The sequence below is a fragment of the Polypterus senegalus genome, chromosome 7 (assembly GCF_016835505.1).
Source record: "Polypterus senegalus isolate Bchr_013 chromosome 7, ASM1683550v1, whole genome shotgun sequence".
NCBI classification, from domain to species: domain Eukaryota; kingdom Metazoa; phylum Chordata; class Cladistia; order Polypteriformes; family Polypteridae; genus Polypterus; species Polypterus senegalus.
In genome coordinates, this window is record NC_053160.1 from 21,146,831 (window position 1) to 21,157,985 (window position 11,155).

Genomic DNA, 11,155 nt, shown 5'->3' on the forward strand with positions numbered 1-11,155 from the left:
ACTAGCGACTCAGTCCAACCGGTCTGCGACTTGCCCAAATGTCTGATTTTGTCTTAAGTTGTAGAGGTGGTCTCGTGTGTGTGTGTGTGCGAGAGCTGAAAACAAAATAACATACAATGCAGAACTGAGGAATGAATAACACAATAAAGTGTCTTGGACCTAACAAACAGAAGAGAGACTCGTCTGTCCGAGGTTGTGTGTTTAATGTACCACAACAGAATGGAAAGAAGAAAGCAGGACAGAGATCGTACCTGAACTCACTGCACTTGTGAAGCCTTCACACGGTCACCTGCTCCATCAGAGAAAAGGGGAAGAACGTGCGACACTTTGGAAATATGAATCGGTGGTGGAAATTTATCATCTGTGCCATGCCCTGCAATTCCTATCTGTGCAATTTGACATTCTTTGTCGGCAAGATCAGCAACTTCCATCGTCAAGTATGACTAGAAATTGTGCAACGTAACGCCAGCTTTAGTTCAAGTAACATATACAGTGGCTAATCCTAATTCCAAACACTTTTTAGAATTTCTGGCAATGAATCCAGTTACCCAATGCACAGTTTAAGCAAATGTGCCAGTTTTCAGCTCAGTTCCGTTGAATTATTTCCGTTGCTTTTTCTTCTCTTCAGCTCCATGCGTCTCCTCATTATTTTCTCACAGATCCCCTTCTGCGCCCACTCCTTCTGTTAGTTCTCTTCCACCCACCCACCTCTTAATGCGCTCATGTCTTGCCTTGTCTCGAGGGAGTACATTTAACAGGAGTTCACTTTCTGTTAAGGGCAGGTCGGTCGTGTTCTGCGCTTCATGAGCAGTCACTTAGTTCTGAGACTGCTGACCCTGACAGATTTCCGCCGGGTTTTCTGCAATAATCCACTCTCTTTACTGTTTCTCCTTAGCCAACTCTCCACTGTTGTGACATATAAAAACCTTCCCAGACCTCAGAATAAATTGTATCCATTCTGAACATGGCTCGTTCATTCCTCCATGCATTCATGTAATGAAACTATTTGGAAAACATGGGGCGGAGTTGGAGATTAAACCAAAAGAACTGGGCGCTTATTGCTGCATGAAACATCAGAACATGGCGAGGATCCCAATTCTCTTATGTCTTTACACAAATGAAGGCACTTCCAGACAACCAAATGTTTTATCTGCTGCCATGTTTCGGTAGCAAAGTTCTACAAATGTAGATGAGGTCAGTCATGATTCTCAAATGAGAATGCGTGTCTGGGGACAACCCGTTAAAAAATATGCAGTGAATAGCAGCGAAATCCGCCACTGCAAACGCCTCACCCACAGGGTGTCTTCCTAAAACACCCGCCAGCTAATTCCTCCAGTCCGTGCATTTTAAACTGCTGCTGGGGTTTCAACAACAATAACAACATTTATTTAAATGGCACGCTTTCATACAAACAATGTAGCTCAAAGTGCTTTACAAGATGAATTAAACAGGAAGTTAAAATAAAACATAAACAGACAACATTGGGCAACAATATTATACAGTAGGTGGCAAAGAAAAAGTAAGGTTGGATGGCCAGGAGGACAGTCAGTCAGACAGTCATTTTCCAACCCGCTATATCCTAACACAGGGTCACGGGGTTCTGCTGGAGCCAATCCCATCCAGCACAGGGCGCAAGGCAGGAACCAATCCCTGGGCAGGGTGCCAGCCCACCACACCAGGAGGATAGAAAAAACAAAAAAAAAACTCTAGTTAAGCAGGAGAAAAAAAAAATCTGCACGGGTTCCAAAGGCCAAAAGACCACCCAGCCCCCACTGGGCATTCTACCTAACAGCCCTCATTGTTTATGGGCTTCACATGGAAGACTTTGATGATGATGGTCATGTGGACATCTGGGACCCCCGCCATTCAATCCATAAACGCATGGTACCTTGATCAGGTTGTGGAGGCGCAGATCACCACCACAGAAGAACCGGAAAAGACAGCAGAGAATAGAAGAGATTAGTAGGGAACCGCAGGACTCGGAGGAGAATGATAAATCAATGCCCATATAGACTAAAGGGATACAACTAAAATTATAGCTATGAAAAAGCCATTTTAACATAATGGGATTTTAGCAGTTTCTTAAATTGTTCTACAGTATTAGTCTGGCGAATTTCTATTGGTAACATGTCCCAGATTTCAAGTTTCGGAAAATGAGGAAAAGATACCAAACAAAAGTCTTGACGCAGAGTCAAAATCCATCCATTCATCCATTATCCAACCCGCTATATCCTAACTACAGGGTCGCCAGCCAAGTGAAAATAAAAAGCTAAATTTGCTGTTATCCATTCAGGAGCGCAGTAGCTCAAGGTAGCTGAAACTTAATAATAAAGTGACCACTGAGACAGAGGAGGCGCACAGACACACACACACATAGACCACCACAGCTACTGGGCTCTGTCTGCTGCTCGAAAGAAGGTCATTCCACACCAGGCCAGGGGGTGGCAGAGTGCATTAATCCTCTCTCTCTATTATCTCCGCAGACCCAACACCCAGGTTCCGACTACACCATTGTGAAATAATCAGCCTTGACACACAAAAAAAAAGGTTTGGGGCAGCCACCCGTATACTTGAGCTTGGCTGCAACTGAGCAAAATAAGATGCACAGTTGTGTACAGACTGAGTCCAAAATAGAACTGGTTAACCAAAGATAGTTGGCGAGGTTTTAAGGTTGGCCAGGGAAAGTGATGTCATCATCTAGACAGGAACCAGAAGTTACTTCAACTAGACAGGAACCGGAGGTGGTGCCATCTAGAGAGGAACCCGAAGTGACATCATTTAAAGGGGAACCAGAAGTGACGTCATCTAGAGGAGAAACAGAAGTGACATCATCTAGACAGAAACCAGAAATTACATCTTCTAGGCATGCAGCACAAGTGATGTCATCTGGAAGGGAACTAAAAGTAACGTCATCTAGGCAGGAACCGGAAGTGACATCATCTAGACAGAAACAGGAAATGATGTAATCTAGACATGAACCAGAAGTGACATCATCTGGAAGGGAACTAGAAGTGATGTCATCTAGGCAGGAACCGGAAGTGACATCATCTAGACAGAAACAGGAAATGGTGTAATCTAGACATGAACCAGAAGTGACATCATCTGGAAGGGAACTAGAAGTGATGTCATCTAGGCAGGAACCGGAAGTGCCGTCATCTAGACAGAAACCGGAAGTGATGTCATCTAGACAGAAACCAGAAGGGACATTGTTGGACCCAGGCGGGATTTCCCATGTTGGGTCTGCAGAGATAATAGAGAGAGGATGAATGCACTCTGCCACCCCCCTGGCCTGGTGTGGAATTACCTTCTTTCGAGCCCTTTAGCTGCCTCCACGCGCATGTGTGTGAGACAACACTATACGTAAGCTGCGTCTCTACACCCACCTCTTAAATGTGTTTATTGTGTGTAGGGTGTCTGATTTAAGCATCTGTGACTCGCAATTGTAAAGAAGCGCTGGCCAAACATAAATGGTGTAATTGTCTGTTACTAAGGATGATTTTAATTTTTATAAACGCAGAACGTGCTTGTACTATTCTTCCCCTTACTTACATGGTCGTCAACCATCCTTCGCACATATTTGAGAATTTTTTTTTATTTTGAATACATTTGTAAAATTCCTAAAATCCTCTTTCACTTTGTCATCCTAGGGTATTGAGTGATGTTTGATGAGGGGAAAAATGAAATTAAATGATTTTAGCATAAGGCTGCCGCATAACAAAACGTGTAAACGGTAAAGGGGGCTGAATACTTTCCGAGAGGGTAAAATGTTGAAACTACTCTCACAATTAAAAATCCAGTTTTTTATAGCTGTGAAGGTCATGTGACTGCTTCTTCAAGTCATTCTGGGGAATTTTTTTTTGTACCTTATAATCTTGTTAGATACACTAAAGCGGTAAGAAATTATTCATTTGTTCTTGAAATTAATGAGCCTTGTGGCTTACGGTCCAGTGTCCTAATCAGTAAGTCACACTGCCTACCTGAGGTCAAGCTTCTCTAATTAACCGTTAGCCTTCCTGACTCTCCTCGCTGGCAGACTGCCTCTCTTAATGACTGACAAAAAGGAAACTTAAAAGGACATCTGCTTCCCACAATGCTCCTTTTCCAACCTTGTTAAGTTAAATCAGCAAAAGCACGATGTCGTACCTTTCACCGTCTGTAGTCTTCACCCGGTGCCACGTCTCCTCTGCATAAGAATATTAACAAATCATCTTCCTGTTTGCTGTTAATAAGCCTGGCCAGTCAACAGTGAGATGATTTGTTCCTCCATCTGCTCCATCTCTTGGGGCTGAAAACCCGTGGAGTCGCACTTTGTTGTACTGCAGTTTATAGGATGGGGATTGCGGCACGTTCTTATTGATTTGTATCTGAGGGGCGGAATTCTAAGAATTGTTTAGACCCTAGATGTCTGGGTAGTGATTTTCAACTCTTTCTTGCAGGGTGTTCTGTCTTCCTACATAAGGTTCCTTATAAATGAATTAAGAGTGAGTGTGAATGTCCTTGTGAATAAATAAGACCAAAAGACTAAAGAACATCAGAGAACCAAATGGTGTCCCCTTCTTAATAGCCAACATACTCTGTTCCATATGGGAAGAAGGTCACAAAGCTGATGTCAGAGTCCCTCTGAAGTGCCTTCAGCTCTCAGTCCCAAAGTGAACATCGAATTCCAGTTCTGGTGTCTTTGTATAATGCAGGGCTAAAACGAGCGGAGTGGAGTCCAAGTTAGGGTTAGAGAGGTGGCTGGGGTCAGTCATCCTGGTCTTTGTCTTTGGGCCAGAAAAGGAAAATATATAAGTGGGTGAAAGTAAACCCCAGGACCGACACTAAGATGAATTTTCTAGCCTCAGGAAAACCGAAAAAGAGTCCAATCATAGCAATTCCACAGTAAATCACTTGGCGTAGTGGGCAGGATTTGCACCGTCTGTCTGCGTTGTGCAAAACATTAGGGAATGAGAGAGTGAAAGAGAGACAGAGAGGTGTCACCATGAAGCTCTTTGCTTGGAGTACTTATAGGCAGTTCCCGCATGCATTAGCATTAGAGTTCACGCTATAAAGGAGCTGGAATACAGACATCTGTCGGCAGTTACCAGAGTGCAAAACAAGCAAACGTCCCAACTGCGACAGATTTTGGTGTGATTCCACAACCAAACGGGATGTTAAAACATCGCAATTCGCAATCTCCAAGTGTACAAGCTGTCTCGTCCTATTCAAATATTTTATAAAAAAGGTATCCCTTGTCGTACCCAGGGGCCAATCCAGCTTCCCAAACTCCTGACACACAGGTTCGGACACAAAGTTTTCAATATACCAAAGGTTTTAATTGTGCAAAACTCTTTCCAGTTAATGTTTCCCATGCCACAACCACAACTCTTAATTCTTTGTGGCCTCTTCTCCACTCCTTCACTCCTCCAGCAAGCTTTGTCTTCCTCACTCACTTCCAACTCTGGCTCCCTCTGTTGAGGTGGGCAGCTCTTTTTATGTAACACCCGGGAGAAATTCTAGTGTCCTGAAACTGTGGCTCGACACCCACGGAACCCTACAGCTCCCGTTGTGCCCTGGGGGTATCCATAGCAGTACCGTAAGGTGGGTTCTCATGAGTACTTCCATGACTTTTTAAGAGGGAGAAGGTAGTGCCTTCTACCATCACCCAAGGACCACTACAGGGCTGTGATTCTGGACTCTTAATTCCCATGCAGCCCACCATGCGGGTGTCCAAACTGGACTACTTGCGAGGAACACTGCCACCTAGTAATTTGGGGGGATGAACTTCCCCCAGCCTCCAGCTCTCACCAGCTCATTCCTCCTCCCAGCATCCCAGCCAGGACAGGAATTATAAGACGTCCCGGCTGGGTAGTGTCTGCAATCTGGCAATCCTTCCATTATAGCTTCCTGGCAAGAAATCCTCCTCGATCCTGGCTGGGATGCCCATTAGTCCTCCTGGGCACTTCCAATAAATACAGGAAAAAATGCATATACTAGTGCTTCTGTATAACCATTTTCAACATAAAACCATTTATTATATTTGTTGTTTAAATACAACAGTGCTGTACACCTGATTTAAACATTTCAAAGTCATGTGTGTGACGTTTTTAAGCTCAAATTTCAACTGACGTGGATGGATGTATGTGAGACTGAGTGATGGGCTGCCATCATAAATGATAACTACCTTAATTAACAAGGGATGGATGGATGTTGTGCTCGAATTCACCTTACTCTATGAAAGTGTGCTCGCCTTCAGGTAAATGTTCAACGTCTGCATTGCACCTACACTTCAGGTATTGATTGTTCTTACAGTTGACTTGTCTTGTGATGGTGCCACCAAGTCCAAAATGCTTTGTTCCTCTCCAGAGCTGTGGCAAAACTGTACTTAATTCCTGACTTGAGAGTCATCAGCCATCCTCTCAGTGATTTGTTTTTGCTTCTTGTGTTCTTCTTTTGTAAAGCTCATATTGGGTTTTTCTTTTTTTTTTCCTCCCTCTGGCTTCTTCCTGACAGATGACAGACAAGAGACTGCATTGAACCTGTCTACCAACGGCATTAGCAGCATCAACATGTCAATAGAAATAAATGGAGTTGTCTACACAGGTAAATAGAGGGCCGTTTGCTGATGTAATTGCAAGCAGGAAATTCAATAAGTTATAGCAGTGCCCCTGCACACAGTCCTCAATGCAATTTGATGTCTTCACTATAAAATCCGCAATAATGAAGTGGCAGTCCAATAGTGCTAAAAAAGTTAAATATCTCAAAATTGGGCTTGATGATTCACAGTCGATGAAGCTTATTGTCTGTCTGGCAAGCAGAAGAAAAAAAAAATAAATAAATTTTTGTTTTTGAAGGTGTTGGCAATAGTCTTAACTGTCAACTGTTGCTGGATTTAGATTTGAACTTCAAGGCCGTATTGTTTAAAGGAAGCGAGCGATATTCTTGAGGATTTCAGTGTATTTCTCTCCAGACTTTAGTAATAAATGCCTCCTGGTGCAAAAACAAAACTCAAAAGCCGTGCCAAATGCCAATCAAAGTTTTCTTTTTGTATGTTAATGAGTGCTTACACAAACACATTACTAAGGCATAAAACATTTAAATACATTAACACTCAAGTTATGTCACATCCTTTATGAGCTTGTTGGACATCGTGGGCATTCATGCAGTCTTTGACCCCCATTAACAGCCTCCACTCTTCTGCCAAAAGAACATTTGTGAGGTCAGGTAATGTTGGACAAGAAGACCTCAGCTAGTATCAAAGCCTGGCATTCATGTTTTATGGTGTGCCACTTACCACTCATTACCTCAGCTGGTATCAATCCCTGATGCTCATGTTTTCCAGTGTGCCACTGACTACTCATATCTCAGCTGGTATGAAAGCCTGGCATTCATTTTTTTATTGTATGCCCCTTACCACTCATACCTCAGGTGGTATCAAAGCCTGGCATTCATGTTTTATGGTCTGCCATTTACCACTCATACCTCAGCTGGTATCAAACTCTGATGCTCATGCTTTCCAGTGTGCCACTGACTACTCATACCTCAGCTGGTATCAAAGCCTGGTGCTCATTCTTTACGTCTGCCACACACCACTCATACCTCAGCTGGTATCACAACCTGGCAGTCGTTCTTTCTGGTGTGCCACTGACCACAAGCACGTGTCACCTTGCTGTCTGAGCACAAACTAAGCTCAGAAATGAATTTCATTGTAATGAGCGCCAATGACGACTCTGAATGCACTGCACCCTAATAGGGCCGTAAAGCGCATATTTTTACAGTATCTCTAATTATATGCAATAAATATGTGCATGTATTTATATTTCATTCATTTCTTGACTTTTATTGCATTCAGTTTTATAGTAAGATAATTAGCTTTTACATTCCCAGTGTAGTTAGTATTTTTATTATCACCCCAGACAAAAACACTCAATGTTTCATCTTTAGTTTCTCAGGCATTGCTGACAAAGTCGTTCAAAACACATTCCAAAGAAACAAATGGAAGTTGAGCTTCAACTAAATACCAGACTGGTGTAGAGGCTCAGAAATTAAGGGGAGTTAAAGTCGAAATGAAAAATAGATGTTACCTCTCAGACAATTGTCATGTAAAGCCTAATTGGATTGGCTTCTTTATTAGTAAAGCTGCAGATGTGTTCAGAAGCTTTAGGTCAGGAAATCAATTATATTTCTTGGCTGACGGCTGCAGACTTCGCCGTCTAATGCTGTGCTGTTTACCTACTGGGAATATTGCTGGCTTTTCACAAATTAAACTTTACAACTCGGTAAAGACTGTTTATGTGTTTTGTATCCAATAAGATAATTAGGAATCAGCGCGATGCACATCACCAGCTGCCTCATAAGGGCACCGTAGAAACATATTGTCACAGGGCCAGGGGACAAAGCTTACTGAAACAATCCAAACTGAGGAAAAGATTTACTCTTCCTATAGTGTCGAGAAGTACATAAGAGAAGTCAATTAGCTTACGATATAAAGACTCTTTAATACAGTTAGTAGACCTCACTTTCTAATCTAGTGCTCTGGGCTCCTCTGTACTACACTGGGTCAGCCATAAAAAAGTGTCATCAACAAATACCCCTGAGCTGCTGTCCCTCCGGACCACCAAACCCACATGTGTTATGTGAAGTGGGCTGTCAAATCAGTGCACTCTAAGGCCTGAAAGAGGAGCCACCCCACCCCAAAATTTATATACAAGGTAAAATTAGGAAACTTTCAGTTGGGGTGAACACTTCTTATAGGCATCGTACTTTTGAGTACATGCTGAACTGAAAGTGTCAAATCAAATCAGAGGCTTTAGACGACAGCCGTCGCTGTTTGAGTGGATCAAATGCCAACTCATTGGTGACATTGTTCAGTTGCAGATTCATTGGCGCTTTATCTGTGAAGCGTATCATACATGCATTCGTCCACATGTGTGTTTCTATTACTTAATCAAATGTGAGATAATCCAGCTAACTACGTTACTTCTCAGATTAGAAAAACGAACATCAAAAACTGAATTAGAAGAACACCAGAGTGACAACGCGGTTAGGCTATAGTGGAGTCAGAGAAGTGCCTTATATGCTTAAATATTATTCAAATATAGAAGCTTTTCAGTTTAAAGCCCACCTTAGGATCTTTATAAAGCAAAAGCAGAAGGAGGTACAACTCAGAATGAACCACTCTGAATAAACCTTAGCTAATGAAATTGGACTGTACACTCCCTGGATGTGTGGACAACACGCGTTTGAGGGCATAGAGGACATGATAATATGATAAATGTCAAAATACACTCTCTATCTACAGTATCTATCTATCTATCCTGCCTGCTATACTAAAATTAGTGTATCCATCCATCTATCTATCTATTATATAGTGCCTTACATATCTATCCTGCCTACTATACTAAAATTAAAGTCTATCCATCTATCTGTCTATTTATCTGTCTATCTATCTATCTGTCTATCCTGCCTACTATACTAAAATTAGTGTATCCATCCATCTATCTATCTATTATATAGTGCCTTACATATCTATCCTGCCTACTATACTAAAATTAAAGTCTATCTATCTAATGCCTTTCATATGTGTCTATTTAATAGCGCCTATGACATACATTTTCTATTTTATATAGTTGCTTTTACAATTATCTAGTTGTCTGTGTAATTTATTGTCTTTCATATCTGTCACATAAATCTGTATGTCAAATATATTGCTTTTCATAGCTGTGCATTAATCTATATGATATCACATTTTACATGTCTTCTATATATTTTACTGTATATAGTTCCTTTCACATCTGTTTATCTAGTGCCTTTCGTATCTATCTGTCTATTTAAATGTTTGTTTGTGCCTGTCACATACAGTATATCTTCTGTGTATTGTTCTGTAGTTCCTTTCCCATCGATCTGTCTGTCTAGCTCCTATATTCCACTCCATACCTGCCTATCTGTTCATTTGACAGCAGCTTTCACGTATCCGCTACCTGTTTTATATGGTCACTTTCATATTTATCTATCTATGGCCTTTCTCCCACTGGTCTTACTTTTATTCTACCTATCTCTCTATCTGCATTTATTTATTCATTAATCTATGTTTGTTTGTATTTATTTATTTTTTCACAGGAGTTCTTTTTGCTCGAAAACCAGCCATTCCAGTAATGCCAGGTAGCAATGGCAGCAGTATCAGCAGTTCTCAGGGAAAATCAAGTCCGGGTCTGGCAGCACAAAACCAGCCATCCTCTTCCTCAACTCTTGGACAGACCTCAAGCAGCTCCTCACCCTGATCTTCCTCTTGCCACAAGAACATTATCTAAACCATACTTCAGTCTAACAATCCCTAAGAAAAGACTAATGTGGTTACAAAGGTGGCTTTTTCTTTCCTAATCGATTTTGAAAAGGAATCATGGAAAAGTTAAACAAAACAAAACAAAAAAAAAAGAAAAAATTAAAAAACGACAAAAGTAAACGAATCAGCACATTTCATTTTCAGCAAGACCTCAACGGCATCGGTGAAGAAACCCAGAGCAGGAATCTGAAAGGAGTGACCTGAAGACGCATACGTACCGCAGGAACTGCCCCCATCATCGGAGCCACCTGATAACTCATTTAAAAACTGACAAAAAAAAAAGAAAAAACTTGAAGAGTTCTGGGCCAGGTGACCGTGTGACGCTGGTCTGGTCGGACTTCACGTTGTGTTCTTCTTTTTCTTTACTTTGGCTCGGGTGGGGTGGGTTTACAAACCAAGCTTCTCGTAACTCGTGTGTCTCTTTCGGTGGTGGCTGACAGATACTCTAATCGCGGTCCTCGGGGTGGGCACACATTTGTCACGTGACATGCATTTTTTTTTTTTTGCGTACGCAGTCGAATGAAATCGGCGAACGTTCCGAGCTTCTACCAAAGATGAATTGACATAAAGCGAGTGGCCGCGTGCTGCCAGTGAATGTAAGAGCCGAGCCGCACGCGCGCGCACACACACACACACACACACACACGTCCAGGAGGGTCTCGCCTGGCCGTACTGCGATCAGGGGGGAGACCTGCCTGATGGACGCCAAGTCTGACAAAAGACATCCAATTAGAGGAAACACCACAAAGTCGCTGAGGTCAAAGGAGTTTCGTTTTTCTTATTTTTACGCTTTCTTTTGCCTCGTAGGGAATCAACAGCCAAAGTGTATTTATT

General features: G+C 42.1%; 1 protein-coding gene across 1 annotated transcript in view; it reads left to right on the forward strand.

Annotated features, from left to right (window-relative positions):
• The window catches only part of arid3c (AT rich interactive domain 3C (BRIGHT-like)), a 382,233-nt gene extending 371,797 nt beyond the window's left edge, over positions 1-10,436 (forward strand). Inside the window, exons 7-8 of the mRNA XM_039758330.1 lie at positions 6,493-6,582; positions 10,099-10,436. Of these exons, the coding sequence (XP_039614264.1) occupies positions 6,493-6,582; positions 10,099-10,259 (251 nt within the window). The 3' untranslated portion in view covers positions 10,260-10,436. The remainder of the gene's footprint in view (positions 1-6,492; positions 6,583-10,098) is intronic.
• Positions 10,437-11,155: the final 719 nt, after the last annotated feature.